We start from the raw sequence: 20,085 nt of genomic DNA, 5'->3' as shown, positions 1-20,085 counted from the left end.
GGACCACAGTCCCCTGTGGGCTATCAATCACTGTGAACAATCAATCTCTTTGTAATATTTATAATATAAAGTGCAAGGTTTCTATTATTTTTCAAGGATGTTATGTTATTCATCTGTTCTACTTTTGTTTGCACCCATGGAGGCCTCCTGTTCCTATTTGCTATTTTTAAAGTGAGGTCCATAAATAAGCAGAGAGGGCTAAAAATAACCCTTTATTTTCCATATGTACAGTTATATACTATTTTTTGTTAAGAAATCTGGAAAGTTGGGACTATTCTTACTATCTGTGAGGGAGAGTTGTATGAATTTAGACTTGTTTGTGGGGGGTGGGTGAAGCCAGGTTTCATAGTAAAGGAGATCTTTTTCAAATAATAGAAATTGTTAAACAAATTGCATTTTATATAAATGTTTCTGAAAGTCTGTACGTTAATTGGTTAAAAGCTGAAGCTCTTTGAAGAATGATGAAAGGGAGAAAGAGCACCTGCTCCCCTGACATACCCAGGAGGTACAAGAGAAAAAAAGTTATACCTATAGGCTCAGGAAAGTGCTGCTTTCATAGGAACAAGTTTCCATTCTCAGGGTTTCAAAACCTCTGGCAGGTCCTTGGAAAAAAGGCTGTATTTTCTATATTTAAATTTAAAAGTACAAAGGATGGTTATCCTTAATTTTTTCTCTCTCACACTAGGGTCCTTTCACGGCTAGTCAAGAGATTCTGCTACCTCAACAACTCCAGTAACATTTGAGCACTCTTCTGTCCCAAAATACTCTCCACTTATGAGTGTTTTGTTAAACATGTATTTGATTTTTCTTGTAGGAAAGATGGCTGCAAGCTCAGTGCAGCAGTTTATTTCACAGAGAAGGCAAACTTTTCATACAATACTGGGCAATGTAGTCCAAATATCAAACTTGAGACATCTACTCCAAGGTCAAGCATAGCACATCATTATCTTTGCCAGAATGAGAAGGCCATTAGACAAATTCCTGGTATGTCTTTATAGTATTTGTATGTGGTGTTATTTCTGTATGTTGGTTAGTTGTTTGTGTTTCTTTTAGTTTTGAGGATTGTTCTTGGATTATATAAAAAAGAAATTACAAAGTAAATCGAGAAGATAATGTTCCATGTAATAGTTCAGTATCTGTTGCCTTCAGACCTGGCTTTCAGCCAAACCATCTCATAAAGAACTTGGCACAAATGGGCTTATGATTTTCCTTTCTTCAAAGAAATGCTCTTCGAATTTCCTCCTCTGCATGAGGAATTTTGACACAGAGTAAGATGGAGTTATGAAATTAATTCTTTAAACCAAACCCTATCTGGCACTTTAACTATGCTTCCACTAGCCATTCCCCTCTACACACACCTGATTTGTTGGTTTTGATTGTCTCACACCTTATTTCTGCTGTCAAAGGGCACACCTCTGATCTTTGTCACAATTTTATCCCACTCTTCCTGCAAGGAACTTGGGGCAGTGTACATGGTCCTCTTGCACATTTTATCATCACAACAACCCTGTGAGGTAGGCTGGGCTGAGAAATGATGTCACTTTGCGAGTTTTGTGGCTTAACAAGGAGGCAAACACAGGTCTCCCCAGTTAGTTCAATACTTTATCCAACTACACCACACTCCATGCCCAGTCCTGAGTTTGAGGCACAGGGTAGCTCTTGCAACACTCTGGGCTCTCTTATGGCCATTGACACTGTAAAGAAACAGAACTACCCCTCCCTCTTTCCAGACCACAGAAAAAGAGAGATCTCAATTTACAAACAACTTTCAGATGCATCATTTATTTCAGACTTTTGTTTTAGTAAAACAAATATGAAAAAAGTCTATTTACAATTCAGGCTCTGTTTAGATTCTGTCCCAAACTTAATGGAGTCCCAGGCTGCAAATTGATTGCCATGGAAGTGGCATCAGTCTCTTTCAGCTCCATCTTAGCTAAGGGGCTAAAAAATAACTATCCTTGTTTACACCACTAGCTCCTCTGTCTTCTCAGGAAGGGAGGACAGTGTGCTTCATTGCAGCGCTTCACTTTTCTGTAGCTTAAGAGAGGAGAGCAAGAGGGGGCAGTGCTTGAGCACTCACCATCTCTGGACTGGGAGCCTGGGAAACAGGCTGAGAAGGTTGGTGCAGTCAACCTGTAGTCCTGTTAGTAAGCCTTGGCTGTTGATTCCAACTGTGCTTATGCACCAGGGGAGATTTGCCCTCTACATACAGGTATGAGAAGGATATAAGAGTAGTAAGAACTTTCTCTGTACAAGTTGCCTAACAGGCACAAAATCAACAGATATTTTCCCCCTTACTAAATTTGCAAAGTTTCATGTGACGTTATAGTCATTCTCTCATGCACATTCTCACACAAGAAACAAGGCAGAACCAGGTCGGCCCTTGAATCTTACATCACACACTAAAAGGAGTCATCTCTCTGGAGCTGGGGGTGGGTGGGTTATGCAGACCTTGTTACTGATTAAAAACTGGTAAGAAAATAACAGTGCTTCTTGCACCTAGTTCCACAGCATATGGTGTCCAAAACATACACAGAACCCGGGAAGTTCATTCTTTCATGTTTTAAGGTAACCTTCCTATTTCTCTCCCACACACATGCACACACCCTGCTGTACGTTCTGTAAGGAGTAGGGGACAATGCCTACACACTATCTGAACATTTTAGGCACACAGGAAGAATGTTGACAGGTGATGAAGTTTTTCCTTCCTCTAACAGTTCTCCTCTTCTTGGCTGATCAGGAGTCAGACAAACTCTGTTATGCCATCTTCTCAAAACAATCTGGCGGATATTCTCCTATGGTTTATTCAACCAAAGTTATGACACCCCACTCTACTACTATGTAGTATCAAGGGAGAGAAGAAAGAAGTTCTGAGTCTAGTCACTGCCCTCAGGAACTGTGTTTCTGCCGCTTCCAGAACCGTTTGACGTCCGAGTGGCCAGCGGGGGTCACCACCATGAGACGTCTGGCTGGGTTTTCGAAAACAAGCACCCCGAGTTCCCTGGCATGGTCACGCAGTAGCTCAAAATCCACTTGGGACAGAAACTGGTTGTAGAGAACACCTAAGAGGGATCAGAAAAACAGTGTAAAGGTCATTGGATCCACAAAGGGATGTGAAGAGGGAGAGAAGGATGGGAGGATGTGCAAAACAGATTATTATTGCCTTTTTTAAAACACTGATCAGCCATCAAAGCTCAAAGTGGCTTCCAACAAAACAACAATGAAATAATTTAATATAAAATATAATAAAATCAAATGCTGCAGCTAGAACGGGGGAACAACAATCAGTTGGCAGCCACAGATCTTCCAGCAGAGGTAGATTTGATATCCTCTTTGACAACCTGTAAGATCACAGCAGCTCCAAGCCCGAAGGGATTCCAAAGCCTCAGAGCTACAGTCCTGGTCCTTTTCGCAGGCAGCCTTACCTTCAGTGATGAGGGCATCACATACAGCAGGGTTTAACCCATACAACATAAGCCCCAGATGGGTTCATGAAGAAAAAGGCATAGAAGTGGAAAGGAAGATCAGTGACTGTCTTGGAGAGGTATGTGTAGGGAAAATTGTTAAAGCACAAAAGTCTGCCTGAGGGAGACAAAATCCACCCACTCCCTCTTGCCATCACATTCTCCTCTTCCTTTCTAATAGCCTCTTTCTTCTGTGCATACTCACCCTCGGAGAACCGCAGCCGGTCTCGTTCCAGTTCCCACAGGCGGATCTGATCTGTGATGGTGGGGGGCAGCACGGGGGTCTGTTGGGAGAAGAAATTATGGACATGTGGCAAAGAAGCTATTTGCCAAGGTGCAGAAAAAGATTAGTTTTTCTCATTGCTGCAGCAGCTAAGTCTTTTCTTAGCATTTGCCTGTCCCCCCCTTACCCAGAATCCCACAATAATTCTCCCTTCCCAATATTAAAGCCCAGTACAGACAACAGCCCTGCACAATTACTTGGTGGTGTGCCGGGTGTGACTACACAGAAGAAGTGGCCGTGTTGACTCTCCCTCCTTGTGATCAGTGACATTTAGAAAGCAGCATTACTGATCAGAGGGAGGGGGCTTACGGATTACAGAATTAGAAGACAATGCAAAAGAACCGGTATAATTCACAAACAATGCAGTAAAATTGGATTACAAAAATCAGAGAACATTGAAATAAAAACAGTTACAAGCAAACTTTCAGCTGTTCTGATTTGGGGTGAAGACTGAGATCTCAGAACATTAGGGATGCAGATGAGTTTTAAAAACTCTGCTTTGGGCAGGTGTATGCTTCTACTTTTCCTTAAAAGAGGAAATGTCTGAGGAACGGGGATAGAAGAAACGATTTCCCTTGGAAAGCTGTTGAAGTTTGCTTAGTAAGGATAACATAGTTGCTTTTTCCTACCCTGAACCTTGCTGCTACCTTCTCTGCCAGAGATTACAGCATGGGAAGGCAACCTTTTCTGGCTCAAGCGTTACAATTTGGGTTGAATTGTTCTTTTTGATCAGTTTAGACTGGGGGCTTGAGCCAAGAATATGTTACTTAACCCACCCCGTTCCACACTGCCGTATCTTAATATTAGTATTACTTTTAGTAAAGGTAACACTTGGGGCTACACTTATAAGCTGTAACCCAGGATAAATTTGGAGGACAGATGACAGGTATGGGTCTGGTCAATGTCTGGATGGGAGACATTCCCTCCCCACTCCCAGGGAAATCGTATGCAAGCCGTTTTGGAGTTCCCTGTATGCCAACTACAGTCTTCTGACAGCTGCCATCTAGCATGTAGACTTGTCATCCACAGATCCTGTTCTTTCTCCCCAGTGGCCCCCGTCTTGTGGAAGGGACTCCCTGAGGGGGGAGGGTTGCATTGTCTTTAGAAGGTGCTGTAACGGGCTTTTAACAGAGTTTAAACTGCAGGCACAGAAGAGGGGAGTAAAGAAAGTTTTTCTACATTTTGTATGATTTTAATTTTTGGAACTGTAAGCCCCTTTTAGCCACAAGGGAAAGATGGGAGAAATGAACATTTTAACAAAATAAATTAAAAAAGAAAATGGGATAAAATGCACATAATGAACAAATATAATCAGTAGGGCATCCTTCTAAAGTGACTCAGAAATGCTGTTTTCCAGCCCTGCTTCTTTCCCCACCTGTTTCAGCATCACGGAGTGGGCTCTAGTACGCAGGAAGTGAATGATCTGTAGAAAACACAGAAGCCTGTGAATTAATCAAAGGCTGACCTTCACACATTTCGACTGTCATAATTACATGATCCCTGTTGCCAGTGAAGGTTGCGTCCATGCTGGGACATATTTACTTGGAATCTCGCAACAGAGGAAACTAAAGAGCCCTCCAAACAAACTGCAACCCTTCACCCCCTTTCGAAGTGGCTTGCCCTAGGGGAAACCAGCAACGGTTTTGATTGCCTCTCAGGGATTCTCACCTGATCTGCTGTGATGCCGTTTGCGATGGCCTGCTGCACGCTCTCCCGGGTGACTTGAGCCACCACCAAATTGGGGAAACGATACAGCATTTCTGAGAAGAGAGCAATGAGGGCGATCTGCAACTCAGAGTCTGGAAGCAGGTAGAGAGACAGGGGGAAGAAGCAGAAAGAAACAAAGGTCATGTTTTTCTTTCTAAAATAGTAAGTATGCAAGCTGAAGCCTCTCTGGAAAGGGAACTTTTTAAGCAGAAAGAGATCTTCCTCATCCCAGACTGGGGATGGTGGTGCTTGCATGTTGTAATGTTAAAATACTCTCAACATGCTCAAAAACACCCTTCTTGAATCAGATCAAATGAGCCCTGGAATTGAAAATAGGTTGTCAGCTACATCCCAGAGAGCCTGAATAAATGAAGAGCCTATAATTATTTGTTTTTAATCATGTTATTTATACTCCACTTTTCTCCCTGAAACTTAAGGCAGATTACACAGCGTAAGGCAATATGATCAAAGGATGGGACAACCAATAAACAATGCAGGAGAGTTTGGATTGCAGAAATCTGAAAAGAAGCTGAAATTTGATCCAAAGCTAAAACAAGAAGCATTTAAACATGACATGTTAAACGATGCAGAAATTACATAGTAGGAGCATACTTACTGCAACAGACAGTATGCAGTAGTATAGTCCACAGTCCCTATCCTTTTACCAAGCATCTTTCTGAAGCATTTCATTACAGCGCTGCCTTATTAACTGTAAGGCCATCCCAAATAATTCAGTTTTGCATAGGCTGATTCCACACATGTTGGATAATGCACTTTCAATGCACTTTATCAATCATTTGAAGTGGATTTTTTGTTCTGCATACAAAAAAATCCGTTCCAAATGATCTATAAAGAGGATTGGAAGTGCATTATCCAATGTGTGCAGAATCACTCATTGTTTGTGGAAGGCCAAGAGAATGGGAGCTTTTCTAACCTCATCAGGCAGACCACAACAGAGAATGCACAAGAAAGAGAAAGAGACTCTGTATAATTTTATTGACCTGACTTGTATAATTGTTATTTTTATTGTCTTGGTTTTATTGTCTTGCTTGCTTTTGTTTTATCGTTTTTAACTGACAGCCTCTTTGAGCAGGTCTGGAGAGGTGACATATACATTTTCTAAGCAAATAAATAAATTAAGTAATCCAGGGTTCTTGATCCATTTTACTTTCATTTCAACTTAGGTGCCAGAATACCATGTGTATTATCTGGGATTTACACAGGCAGGCAGGCAGGCAGGCCAGCAAGCCAACCAGGACTTAAAGATAATGAACAAGGAGAAGATAAGGCTGCATGGTCCCAGTGAAGTAAGCAAACCAGCATAGCAGCAGCGCACTGTGCTTTGACCTCTGACCTGTGTATGCATAGATCCTGTAGTTAGTCTCCACAACAATGAAGCCCTGGTTGTGGGTGTCCACTGTGGTGCCTGAGATGCCAGAGGAAAGGTTGATGGCCAGGCGGGTGGGGTAGTAACGCCTGGATTTCCTCTGCAACAGAAGAAGAAAGGAAAACAGTATTAAGACTCTGGTAGGTTTGAGGCCCCCCTCTATTTATAACTGTTGATAATTCACAATCCACACTTAAGATTCCCAGTCACAAGAACCATCGTCTCCCAGCTGCTGCTAACATCTTCCGTTCCCCAGCCTGCAGCTTCTGGGATATTCCTCCGCCCCCAACTTTGCTTCCCCCCAAACCACAGGTCCATCTCTTAAGCCTTTCAATGCATTACCTTCCTCTGAAAGACCAGGCCGAATTCCCGAAGATGCTGAAGGAAATTCAGCAGAGAGTCACTCATCCCTTCCACGGAATAATCCTGGAAGAGAAAAAAACAGGGCTAGTTCACAGGCCTATCACTGGAATTAATCAACATGCAGTAACTGGCAACAGATTGAATGAATGGCTTGACTGAAAAGCACCCTAGCCCTGTTCATAATTTACAATGAATGCACATATCAGCTGTGTACAGCGTACATGATTTTTCTTCGTATGTGCTCTGAGTAATTCTCATGCTACATTCAATGCATGTACAGCTGATCACGCCATTTGTCCAGGTGCTTATCCCTCGTCTCATATGTAAAGTGACCACACATTGGCTCTTGCTTACAAACAGAAGTATGCATGTATGTGCAGGATTTACATGCATTTACAGCCACATGTGAACATACAAAATTCTGTCTGTGGTGAACACTCTGCACATATCCAAGCCATCACATGGTACTGCATGTGTCAAGAAATGGGCATGTCTGAATAAGCACACAACAGCCTTGTGCAGAAATAACATGGTTTCTTTTTTTTAACCATTGCTAAGGGCTGCCTAAATCATGGTTGAAGAATGTGGTCTGGGCATTACACACGGAGCTCTGTGCTGGCAAGTAGTTCCATGGTGACAGCCAAAACATAACCGCTGGAGGCAGGGCTTAGCTCACTCTGTTGAGCCATAATTTCACTACATGTTGGGATCTTAAGCCCCGTTAAGGCAGCATACCATGGTAAACCGTGTCCACTGTGTTCGGTGTGTTTATCAGCTAGCACCAGTCTTGAATATCCCATAGCTTTCCTCCACACACTTCTCTCTGGGTTTTGTAGAGGATGCCCTCCACCAGGAAGCCTGCTTCTTCTGGTGCTAGGCACTTCTGCTACACCAGTGTCTCTCAATGAGCTGCAAAGTACCTAGCGCAAGAAGAATGAGCCCTGCAACAGAGCACTGTCTCTGCAGTGTGAAAGGTGCAAATGGATTTACGTTGAAGACTGAACGACATGGAGAACCAACCTCACTACAGCAACTAGTTCTGGGACTGTCCAGTTTCTGAATGGGAGACCACATGGAAACATTATATACATAGGGTTGGATCCCACAAATCATCAGCTGTGCAGCTGTGCTCATGGAAGAGAAATAGTAAAGAGTCCACTAGCACCTTTAAGACTAACAAATGTTATTGTAGCATAAGCTTTCAAGAACCACAGCTTTCTTCGTCAGATGCACAAAGCTTATGCTACAATAAAATTTGTTAGTCTTAAAGGTACTGCTGGACTCTTTAACTTTTATGCAGCAACAGACTAACATGGCTAACTCCTCTGGATCTATGACCATGGAAGAGAAGTGATTTTGTCTCTCACTGCAGTCTGCTGACCTGTGAAGCTGCTACTCCATGTGGGTCTTGTGGTCCTGGGAATCAATTTTCCCAGTATTGGAAGGGGCTGCTGTGGGGAGGGGGATGCAGGGAAGACCGGCAAGCTTGAGCAAGAGGATCGCTGGATCTAACCCATTCCTTTGAGTTTCACAGAAGAGTGTCATACTAGGCTCAAGGAGACTGCAGGTTCGAATCTTTGCTCTACCACAGAATCTCACAGTTCAATGTTGGTTCCAATCACACTCTCTCAGCCTAACCTACATCACAGGGTTGTTGTGAGGATAAATGGAGGAGAGGAGGATGTGAGCTGCTTTTGGTCCCCATTGAGGAGAAAGGTGGGGTATAAAGGAAGTAAAGATATAAACCATATCAATTTTTGGTGCAGCCATACTTGGAATACCATGTACAGTACCTATCACCCCATCTTAAACAGAATATTGTAGAACTGGGAAATAAAATGTTGAAGAGGGCAACTGAAATGACTAAAGAGCTGGATCGTCTTTTCTATGACGAAAGACTTGGACTTGTTTGGTGTAGTGGTTAAGTGGTAGGACTGTAATCTGGAGAACTGGGTTTGATTCCCTATTCCTCCGCTTGAAGCCAGCTGGGTGACCTTGGATCAGTCACAGCTTCTCACAGCTCTCTCAGCACCACCTACCTCACTGGGTGTCTGTTTGTGGGGATAATAATGACATTGACTTGTTGTTGTTATTATTATGTATATGTATACAGAGCTCCGTGTATGTGAGTATGAATGTGAGTGCCATCAAGTTGCAACCAACTTATGGTGACCCCATCGAGGGGCTTTCAAGGCAAGTGAGGAGCAGAGGTGGTTTGCCATTGCATTCCTCTGCAGAGCAACCCGTCTTTCCTGGAGGTCTCCCATCCAAGTATTGATCAGGGCTGACCCTGCTTGGCTTCTGAGATCGGGCTATACCTTGCTGCCTTCCCCTAGGAGTTTTTAGTTAACAAAAAAGGGCAGGGACATGAAATATATTTGGTAAATTAGAAGCAGTGTAGGGAGAACGACGAAAGGAGATTTAACTGACAGTAGTGTCAGTAAAAAAAAAATCCTAGTTTTGTACTCGTAGTGCATAATTATGGAATTTATCCCTCTCTCCAAACCTCGTTTAAGTGCCCTACTCTGTGGATTGGAACAGAACAAAACCCCTTGCCCTTCCTCACCTTGCCGAGCGTGGAGAAGCTGAGCTGAAAGAGGAAGGAAAGGATCTCTACCAGATCCATGCCCCGGGTCTGTAAGAAGCAATGCAGAGAAAGGCAGGGGGTTAAAAACACAACTGGGGACACACAGAGCGGCTGGGGCTGAGGTGGTGGGCAGTCACCTCAGCTGACTGGAGATATTGCAGCATGAAGTACCAGAGCTGAGATGAGGTGTCCAGCAACAGGAACTGGAAGCCAGAAGACGTGATGCATGGCGGTTCTCCGGGCTCACTGCTGAAGAGGAGGAGAAAGGCACAGAAGTCAAAGGAGAGCCAGTTTGGTGTAGTGGTTAAGAGCGCGGGACTCTAATCTGGAGAGCTGGGTTTGATTCCCTACTCCTCCGCTTGAAGCCAGCTGGGTGACCTTGGGCTAGTCACAGCTCTCTGGAGCTCTCTCAGCTCCACCCACCTCTCAGCGTGATTATTATTGTGGGGATAATAATGACATACTTTGTAAACTGCTCTGAGTGGGCATTAAGTTGTCCTGAAGGGCAGTATATAAATCGAATGTTGTTGTTGTTATAAAACTGTGGGAGGGGCCTTTGGTGGGAGGGGAGATGCAGGAGGCTGTCCTACTTTTGTACAGTTCTCTTTCACACATACACTCTGTGTACAGAAGTACCTTTTTCTCCACACAAGGAAGCTCTTACTAAGTGAGGATATCCCTGCATTCTCCTTTTCAAGATGGAAAGCAGTTGTTTCTATAGGGAACAGGTCTCTCTGTGGTGGACAGAGGCATCATGGGAAAGAATGGAGCAAACAGCATTCCAGTTTTCAGTTCTGGAACAGAGGATACTGCCTTCTGTGTAAAGAGGAGTCCATACTCTGGTCTCTTCAGTTTTTACTGCTCCTCTGAGGGCCTGAGTACATTTTAAAGCTGCCAAGAGGAGGAGGGGGCACTTTAAACTGCTCCCTGACTTGCAGTACAATCATAAGAAGAGTTACTCTACTCTAAGCTCACTGACCTCAATGGGCTTACACTGGAGTAACTCTGCTTAGGATTGCAATGTTGGAGCCTTACCAGGACCAGTGGCAGGACCCAATTTTTTATTCCTAAGGCATGGGGCTGGATTAAACCTGCTATTCTCTAAGGGTACATGAAGAGGCCCTATGGCTGAATGACTAAATGCCATTCCCTGCTACTTCACAGGAGGCCAGAATACAGCCCCATCTCCTTTTCATTCCCAGTCTCGTAGCCCTAACTCTCTTAAAATTGTCTGTTCAGCTGGGTCTTCTGCTCTCTTCCCTGCCACTGACCTCTTCATCAGCCCAGCTTCAATGAGCAGCTGGGCTAAGTCCTGGCTCACTGCCGCACTTGGGGAGCCCACCATAAAGTGCAAGATGACCTAAAGGAAACATAACGGAGAAAAAGGAAGAAGGGTGAGACCTCTTGGGCTGTGAGATTTGCACTGATGCTTTTGAGCTGGTCCATTTATCATCAGTACATAAAGAAAAAACCCTGCATAGTGGCTTCCTTTCACATTAGCTGTAGGCACGCTCGTAGCGAGCGGCCACAATAAATCTACCACCTCATGGCTCATTTGGATGGTAGAAAGGATGCAGTCTCCAAAAGCACAGTTAGGACTGGGCCAAATGAAGGATCCCGAGCATGCAATCTGGGACGGGCTTCTGAGTTAGCACTGGCTGTAGATTTAAGGCTATATAAATGCCCATCGAAATTAGCCACTAAGACAACTGAGAAAAAAGCAGAGACCTCCAAATCCAAGGGCTGGTAAGCACAAAGCTATTTGAAATGTTCCCAGGAGGTTTGTGGGACAGCATTTCACACTGGGGAGACTCAAAGTAAAAGATACGGCTATGCAGCAAACATATGCAACTGTTGTTATTAACATACTGAATCAAACCACTGGTGTTTAGGACTATCTCTGGCAGTGATCCTTTAAGGTCTCAGACCCCAGCACCTGCTACCTACATGTTTTTAAGCTAGAGAAGCTGGGGATTGAATCTGGGTCCTTCTGCATGCAAATCATGTGCTTCACTACTAGTCCCCAGGCCCTTGCTCAACCCACCAAGTGCCAAGGAAAGAAAAAAAAACCCATGAAGGCTCACCCATTTCCTGACTCATCTCTCAGTACATGAAGGAGAGGCCCTGAATTGGTGAATCCTTGGTGAGGCACAAGAGTAAAGGGCAGTTCGCAAGGATTTACTTCAGAGGCAAGACACTCCAATCTCAGCGCACTTCAGCCCAATTCCTTACCAGCCAGAACACAAAGACAAAAGACGCTCACCTCCCACCTCTCCTCAGCATACTTGTCGAGAGATGGGACATCTCGGGCGTGCTTGTCTGGGCCCAGTTGGCTGGTGTCATCAGACCAGGCCTTGCCTCTGTAGAGACAGGATAAGAAGCAAGACACGGTCTATTTTAAACACATTCATGCAGTTGCCAATGTAATGTGTTATCCACAATTAAAGAGCACCGTGAAAGAGATGGGTTGGGGGTAGGGGATTGCATTTAAGAGAAGAGAAGACAAGGAATATCCATTACATAAGCATGGGTGACTTGTTCCTCATGCGCTGAAATGAGATCTTGCCTCTCACAGCCTTCTCTTCAAAATCACAACCTTCTTCCTTGATTCTCAAGACACAAGTATCTCCAGGGTTCTTACTTACCCTCCCAGCAAAGCAATGCGCAAGTTCTCCTTGAAGATGGGGTTCAAGATGATCCCTTGGAGACCACCTGGGAGCAACTGCGTGTGCCAGAGCCGCAGCCCCAACAAGACATCTGAGCTTTCGTCCTGCTCCCTGAAGGATGAGATAATTGTGGGACGTGAGAACACAGGTAAAGGAAGACTTTCTTGGCCTATATTTTCTATTTGTTGGCCTCTATTCCCTATTTGTTGGTCCTCCAGGCCTTCTGAGAGGTTAGGCAACTGGCAACACAGCAGAGGGTCTTCTTGGTTATGGTGCCAACATTGTAGAACTCCGTCTCCTTCCACTACTGTGTGGTTTTATGCTGTGTGTTATAATGGCCTGCTTTCAATTGTCAGCTGCCTTGGTGGCCCTGACTGGGCAGAAAGGTGGGATAAAAAATTTGTAAATAAAAATAAACTGGTTAACCTCTGTGTGAAAAAGAATGCTGGACTAGATAGACCACTGGCATGAACCAGTACAGCACTTTTTATAAGCAGGTACTCCACAACCCTGGAACTCCCTTCCTCATGAAATGCAGAAAAGCTTAAGCTGGAGAATTTCCAGAACCCTTTCTTAGTTTGTCAGTCTTTCAACAGACATCATTCAACAGGATTAGGCAGGGGTCATTCTGTAGAAAAAGAGCTAGAGGAACTCATTAGCATAACTCATTAGAATATGCCATATCCCTTGACATCACCAGAAGTGTGTCATTAGAATAACTGATTTGCATATGCCACACCCCCTGACATCACCTATCCTGGCTGTTTTGGACCCAATCCTTGCCATTCAGGGCTGGAATTGGGCCCAAAATGGCAAAAGGGGGCTGAAAATGGTTGAAAAGGGGATCAAAATGGTCAGGATCAGGCCACTGCTGAGCGAAAGAGTGATCCACCACCCGTCAGAGGCCTGATCTGGGCTGTTTTGGCCCCAATCTAGGCTGAAATGGGCCCCAATGGCCGAGAGTCAGGTGGGCGGGGCCACCTGACGTGACCTATTTGAGGAACTGCCAGAACTGCGTTCCTGCGTGTACCCCCTTAAAATGTATTTTAATGTATTCAGCCTACTATTTTCATCTGAATGGAAACTGGAGGTGGCTTTAATACACTGTCCCGCAACAGAACCTACCTGACGTATTCCTTCTTTACCCATGAAGCCACAGCTGCTTGCGGGAGGGGCTGCTCCAGGAAGAGCATTCGCATGACATAGTTCTTAGCCAGTCCTGGCAGCTCGCTAGAAACAAAGAACAGTATCTTAAATATTTTAATGCCAGGGGCTCCTAAATATTTTTGCCAAATATATCCTGCCTGAAAGCCACCATGTTGGTTCAATGACATCACTACACCCCAAAAGTTCCCTTTCCGTAAAGACATAAATGCTATTCTATTTATTGCACCAGAGTCACCAGTTAGATATACTAATAAAACTACCAAAGAAAATACAGTGCAGCAGGTATTTGGTGTGAGGGTAGGAGGGGACTTGGGACAAGATCTAAAATAAATTATTTCAAAATACACATGTGCACATACTTTAGAAAGCAATGCAGCTTTCACAAACATGTTTTTATTTTTATTTTTAAACTTGTGAACATAGTAAATGTATTAACTCAGGAAACAGCCCATTTTAACAACCAGCCTGTTTTAAACAACCAGGGCTATTCAATTTAAACAGAGGGATACATTTTCTTGTTCTTTGAACAGATGCAATCAAATACTGTGGCCCAACTTAAATGTGAAAGCAGAGTGCACAACCCCCCGAACTGAACAATAAACCTGACGCTCAAATGTCTTGTTTATACCTACAAGTACGCCATTAGCATGCCCGAGACCTATGGCCCTGCGTTATATAGTTATTCAGATCTTGCAATCTGCAATCTGGGTTTTTTAGTTATTACTCCCGGGCAGGTTGTGAGGGAACAGCATTTCCATACACAGAACAATGGGGATTCTTACTCACCGGAAGACTGCTAGGCAGGTGGCAGGATGATTGTACAGTCTGTCTAGGATGCCCGGGCTAAGACCCCGCAGGAATTCGTGAAGATTCTTGCATTTCAGCTGTACCCTCTGAAGCTTCATCACGGAGTCCATAACACTCTACAGGTCAAAGAAGTTAGTTATGGATAAGGGATTCTGAACCTTGTTCTTTGCAGCATGTAATGGCCAACCACAATCACCAACACACTAAGATACATCTGATCCAGACCTGTTATGCAAAGGACAGTGAATAAGGCCAAGTGCCAGGGTCCCGGCACCAATGCAACATGATAAGTAGAGATGGTGTATTTTGGGTGTGCAACCCGGTCCAGCATTCAGGAAAAACCCTGGATTTTTGCTGATCCAGCTATTTCTGGCTTTCCTGAATCAAATCAGAGAACCCTGGATAAACCAGGGAAGCTGGATCCAACCCCTCAGAGAAATCCAGGTAAATCTGGCTTCATCTAGGAAACACTGCTTCAGCCTGAGACTGGCTCCTTCCTGGGCTTATCTTGCATTTTTCTAAGATGAGGAAATGAGAGAGAAAGGGGGAGTGAGTGGCTAATCTGCACAGGAGCTTTACTGTTTGCCTAGCTTCCGTGAGGGCCACTGGGTTCAGTTGGGGTAAGTTGCAACAGAGCCCCTTGCATCAGTAGGGTTTGGGTGGAATTTGCTGCTTTGACGTGATTCTCTGGTTGGTTCCCTTGCTTCACTTTGGTTCTGGGGGGATTCCATCTATTCCCTTGCTTCAGTTTGGTTGTTGGACTTCTTCTAGCATTTGGGAGTGTGCCCTTGGCCACTGTCAGCCTTGCCCCTGTGTGTGTCTGCTTGAGAGCCTGCTTGGATATGATTACCCTGTAGGAAACAACAGAGAGTGGCTGGAGGCACTTTCTTCAGGGGCCCATAAAATTGAACCTCAAGGTCAAATCTTCCTGAAACTACGGTTGTCATTAGAGGACAGTCAGGAGTAGGTTCCCTCCAAATTTGGTGGAGTTTGCTTCAAAAATGCCACCGCCAACCCCCTGGATAGCCTCCAGATAGTTTTCCCCATAGGGAATAATAGCCACATAAATCCAGGATTCTCTGATCTGTCTTGCCCAGATTAGATAATCTTTCTTGGATTTCAGGAATCCTGATTTTTGGGGGGATCCATGAAAACCAGATCTGGATTTCCCAGGAGGTTTTTTTTGTGTGCACACCCCTAGTTGCATCAGTGTAGCAAAACTTACAGGATGCTGACATTACTAAGTTTACCAACATCTGATGGTGCCAACTTCGCAATGCAAATCATTACATCAGTCAAAGAGGCACTTGGTGGAGAAATTAAAACAATGTGCACAATCCTATCTGCTTCAACATTATCCAGGACTCCCCTTGCCTTATGAATCCCAAACATGACTATTAGCAGATTCCCCCCCCCCCCAAAAAGTGAAAGACATTTAGATGCCCTGTAGTGACTGCACATTAGCTGTATGATGAAACCACCAGCCAGGATACCTCTTGAGGTACAAAAGTGAAGCCGGGCCTAAGTAGCTCTAAGAGATGTACAGTATGTTCAGAAATATTACGTGATACAACCTGAAACTGCAGTCTGTCTTCTGCAGCCTGTTTCTGCCTTCCAGAAAAACATAATTTGGTGACTGTAAAGTCAGGCCTGCAAGATTTACTCATGGGGGTGGGGGGGCAGTCTGCATTGGATGGTAGTTTGGGGGAAGGGAGGGATTTAAAAATTCAGCAAGGATGGGGTAGATATTGAAGATGTTGCCAGCAAATAAATGGACTGTGTGATGTAGTGTCAGCCAACATGAACAGCAGTTAAAGGATCAGTCTAGGAGGCCCCCATTCAGCCATGAAGTTCACAGTGGGTGACTTTGGAGTGCAATCCAAAGCATGTTTACTCAGAAGTAAGTGTTGTTGAGTTCAATGGGGCTCACTTCCTAGAAAGTGTGTTTAGGATTTCAGCCTTTGGGCCAACCATTATCTCTCAGTCTAACCTCTCCCAGGGAAGAGAGGAAGAAACATACCTTTGAACCTCATGGAGAAAGGGTGGGATGAAAGGGTGGGATAAAAATATGATCATTACAATAACAATAATAACAACAACATTTGACTTATATACTTCCCTTCAGGACAACTTAATGCCTACTCAGAGAGGTTTACAAAGTATGTTGTTATTATATTCACAACAATCACCCTGTGAAATGTGTGGGGCTGAGAGAGCTCCAAGAATCTGTGACTGAGAGCAGAACCACAAGTGACAAAAGGCACAGATTGGACACTTGTCAGCTTCCCTCAAGTTTCGATGGGAAATGTAGGCATCCTATTCTCGCAGCTTGGCTCTCTGACTGCTGTTCAATGGACTTTCAACTGTCACTTGTCCAACATTCTGCCAAGCTGCCTACATTTCCCGCCAAAACTTGAGGGAAGCAGACAAGTGTCCAATCTGTGCCTTTTGTCACTTGTGGTTCTGCTCTGACCCAAGGTCACCCAGCGGGCTTCAAGCAGAGGAGTGGGGAATCAAACCCGGTTCTCCAGATTAGAGTCCTGCCATTCTTAACCACTACACTGAACTGGTTCTAGAGTGCTATCTATACAGCTACCTGCCCCTGCCTGCCCACCTTTATTTATTTATTTATTTATTTATTTATTTATTTATTTATTTATTTATTTATTTATTTATTTATTTATTTATTTATTCCGCCTTTCTCACTGAGACTCAAGGCAGATTACACAGTATGAGATTAGTACGATCAGTATCAAGTACATTTCAATACAGTATCAAGGACATTTCCATAAACAATGCCATAGGGTAAATAGATACAAGTTTAAAAAACACAGTATTAGCAGGAATCCAAAAAATACTGAAGCAGAACATAATCAATTCTAGGACTAACATTAGACAACATGGAGCACTGGTGGTACATAGGAGTACATATTTAAAGCAGCAGATAATATGTAAGGCAATATAGTGGTGAAGTCTATGGTTCCTAACTCGTTAGCAAAGCATCTGAAACCCCCTCCCTACAATCCAGCCCTCCCATTATGCGCATGAGGAGTGCCTTAGTAGAAAAGGCACCTGTCTTTTTCTGGGACATTTTATGGTTGGGAGTAGCTGAATGATGGTGTCTACACATGTACAAGCACACACATCTACATAGGTATCTCCCCTTTCCAGATTCAGTACTGCATTAGAAGTCTCCAAATGTGCAATACACAAAAGCAACCTCTATCCTTAAGAACAAAAGAAGATCCCAGCAAGATTGGACCAGTGGTCAACTGAGTCCAGCGTCCTGCTTCACACAATGGTCAACCAGTTGCCCTGGAGGGGCCAACAAGGAGGGCATAGAGGTCAAGCACGTCCCCTGATGTTGATTTCCAACACTGGTACTCAGAGGTTTGCCACCGGTGTCTACAGAGGTTTCCTTTAATGACCATGGCCAGTTGCTAGTGATGGACCTCCCCTTGAGCCTGTTGAACCCCCTTTGAAAAAGATGAAAAAGAAAAGGGGGTGGGGGGAAGTCCCCACAGACTCAACCCAATCGAGGCTGGGGCAAATACAAGGGGCCAAATTACAAACTAAAATAAAAATATTCAAAGTAGGTATTTATGAGTGTACACAATGTTGTAGTTAAAAACAAGTTTAAAAGATAATGCCTAAATTACAGGCTACATGCATATGATGAAAGTAACTAAAACGTTCTCCATACACAGATGATGTTACAGTCCAATGACCGACACAAAGACAGACCAGACATGTTTCGGCCCTCAGGCCTTCTTCCGTGGCCAGTTGTACAATATTTATGGTAAACAAACACACCCACACATCCTGAAACCAATATAAAAATGCTCCCGATGCTCTTGTCTTTTGAATTGTGTGGTAGAATTCAAATTGTTGCAGCAGGCTGTGGACTGCACTCACACAATGATCTTCACTGGATATAGTATTCTGAGGCTTGGATTCCAATGTCTTTGAGTGTTTCATCAATCTGCAGTTACAGTTATGGTATCTAAATGTGTGGGTGTGTTTGTTTACCACGAATATTGTACAACTGGCCACTGAGGAAGGCCTGAGGGCCAAAATGCGTCTGGTCTGTCTTTGTGTCGGTCACTGACTGTAGCATCATCTGTGTATGGAGAACGTTTTAGTTACTTTTAACATACAAGCTTCAAGTACAGAGCATTTTAAATGTGTCAACTGGCCCTACACAGAAGCCATGGAATTGGAGAAGTAGGACACCGAGAAAGCCATCTTTAGTAGGTTTATTAAGAATCCTACCCAAGCCTATTACATGGACCTACTAGCACTGCCAAGACCACATTTATACATTCAACAGAATGAGATGAAAGAGTCCTTAGAATGGATTACACCACTTGATTCTGCAGGTGCCAGATCATATTTTCCAAATTCTCCTGGTACAAACCTCCATGCAAGTGGAAAACTAGCACAGCAAGGAGAAGTCTACACTGAATCATTTTCAGATGTGCTAGCTAACTGCATGCAGGATATTTTCCACTGACAGGAGCATTCAAAAGCGCAGCCCCCACTCACAGTCTCCAGTGACACAGGGCCAAACTACAAGTGACGAATGACACAGGTTGGACACTTGTCAGCTTCCCTCAAGTTTTGAGGGGAAATGTAGGCAGCTTGGCAGAATGATGGACAAGTGACAGTTGAAAAGTCCATTGGACAGCAGTCGGAGAGCCAAGCTACAAGACCAGGACGCCTACATTTCCCATCAAAACTTGAGGGAAGCTGACAAGTGTCCAACCTGTGTCATTCGTCACTTGTAACTTGGCCCACAGTCATCTCTTTTTTCCCCCCACAGTCATCTCTTTCTGTTGTATGTCTGGATCCTGCCTACTGAACGTTGTAACCTTCAGCTCTGATTCAAAAACAAGCTAGGATGTTTCCAGAGCTCAGTCCAGACGTTTCTGACGTTTCCCCCTCTCCTCTGTTCCCTTTATTAGACATAGAGCAGGTTGTAACATGCCGTCAAATCTCAGCAGATTTAGGACGACGCCCGAAGGGTTTTCAATGGAAGAGATGTTCAGAGGCGGTTTTCCATTGCCTGCCTCTGCACAGTGACCCTGGAATTCCTTGGTAGTCTCCTATCCAAATTCTAACCAGAGCCAACCTTGCTTAACTTCTGAGATCTGATGAGACAGGAATATCCTGCGCTATCCAAGTCATTAGACGTACAGCCGATGCCTGTTTCCACGATCGAGCTCAACAAACCTTCCTCCCCTTTAGGTATGCATACGACAGCAGCGTATGCACTTTTAAACGCACGAAATGCTTTGCATTTTTGCACCCTTCGCTCCTAGAAGCTTCCCCTCCAAAAACCTCCGATGGCAAATTCAGAGGACTCGCTGCCTGCCTGCACAGCCGATTCCCCAAGTCCCCCAGTCAAGCCTAGCCCGGGATCCTCTCGGTTTTTGCACCACCCCGTTTCTTCGTCCGCTGCTGCGCAAAGAAGTCTCATTCTGCCTCTGCCCCCCGCCTCCCCAGCAACTCACCGGCTTTGCATTTTCCGATCTTCATGTCCTCATGGCTCCGCTCTGAGCCTTTCCTCCCCTTCCGATGTCGTTCGAGCTCCCGTCATGCACCTCACGCAGGAAACCGGCCATCGTGGGAAGGGCTCCAGGTTGCACGTGAGC

At 44.4% G+C, this 20,085-nt stretch overlaps 1 protein-coding gene across 2 annotated transcripts; it reads right to left on the bottom strand.

The window, feature by feature from the left end:
* Nucleotides 1–1,878: 1,878 nt before the first annotated feature.
* On the bottom strand, nucleotides 1,879–20,014 carry GTF2H4 (general transcription factor IIH subunit 4). 2 transcript variants are annotated; one of them, XM_054977446.1, is made up of 14 exons: nucleotides 19,945–20,014; nucleotides 14,411–14,547; nucleotides 13,583–13,687; nucleotides 12,437–12,568; nucleotides 12,055–12,151; nucleotides 11,063–11,151; nucleotides 9,929–10,040; nucleotides 9,771–9,839; nucleotides 7,184–7,267; nucleotides 6,809–6,941; nucleotides 5,416–5,546; nucleotides 5,123–5,170; nucleotides 3,670–3,748; nucleotides 1,879–3,062 (listed from the first exon to the last, which is right to left on the bottom strand). In XM_054977446.1, exons 2-14 carry the CDS (start codon nucleotides 14,539–14,541, stop codon nucleotides 2,890–2,892), a joined length of 1,383 nt encoding a protein of 460 aa, XP_054833421.1. In that variant the 5' UTR covers nucleotides 14,542–14,547; nucleotides 19,945–20,014; the 3' UTR covers nucleotides 1,879–2,889. The 2 variants fall into 2 exon arrangements, with proteins under 2 accessions (XP_054833421.1, XP_054833423.1); XM_054977448.1 differs by having other exon boundaries at nucleotides 9,929–10,037.
* Between the last annotated feature and the right edge of the window lie 71 nt (nucleotides 20,015–20,085).

This window comes from Eublepharis macularius, chromosome 4 (genome assembly GCF_028583425.1).
Source record: "Eublepharis macularius isolate TG4126 chromosome 4, MPM_Emac_v1.0, whole genome shotgun sequence".
Taxonomy (NCBI): Eukaryota; Metazoa; Chordata; class Lepidosauria; order Squamata; family Eublepharidae; genus Eublepharis; species Eublepharis macularius.
This window is presented reverse-complemented; position numbering and strand designations above follow the sequence as displayed.

Coding starts and splice junctions, on each gene's coding strand:
- GTF2H4 (XM_054977446.1), bottom strand. CDS start 14,541: ATGGACTCCGTGATGAAGCTTCAGAGGGTACAGCTGAAATGCAAGAAT. Junction 13,688..14,410: donor ACCTGCCTAGCAGTCTTCCG/GTGAGTAAGAAT, acceptor CTTTGTTTCTAG/CGAGCTGCCAGGACTGGCTA. Junction 5,171..5,415: donor ACGGCATCACAGCAGATCAG/GTGAGAATCCCT, acceptor TGTTTTCTACAG/ATCATTCACTTCCTGCGTAC.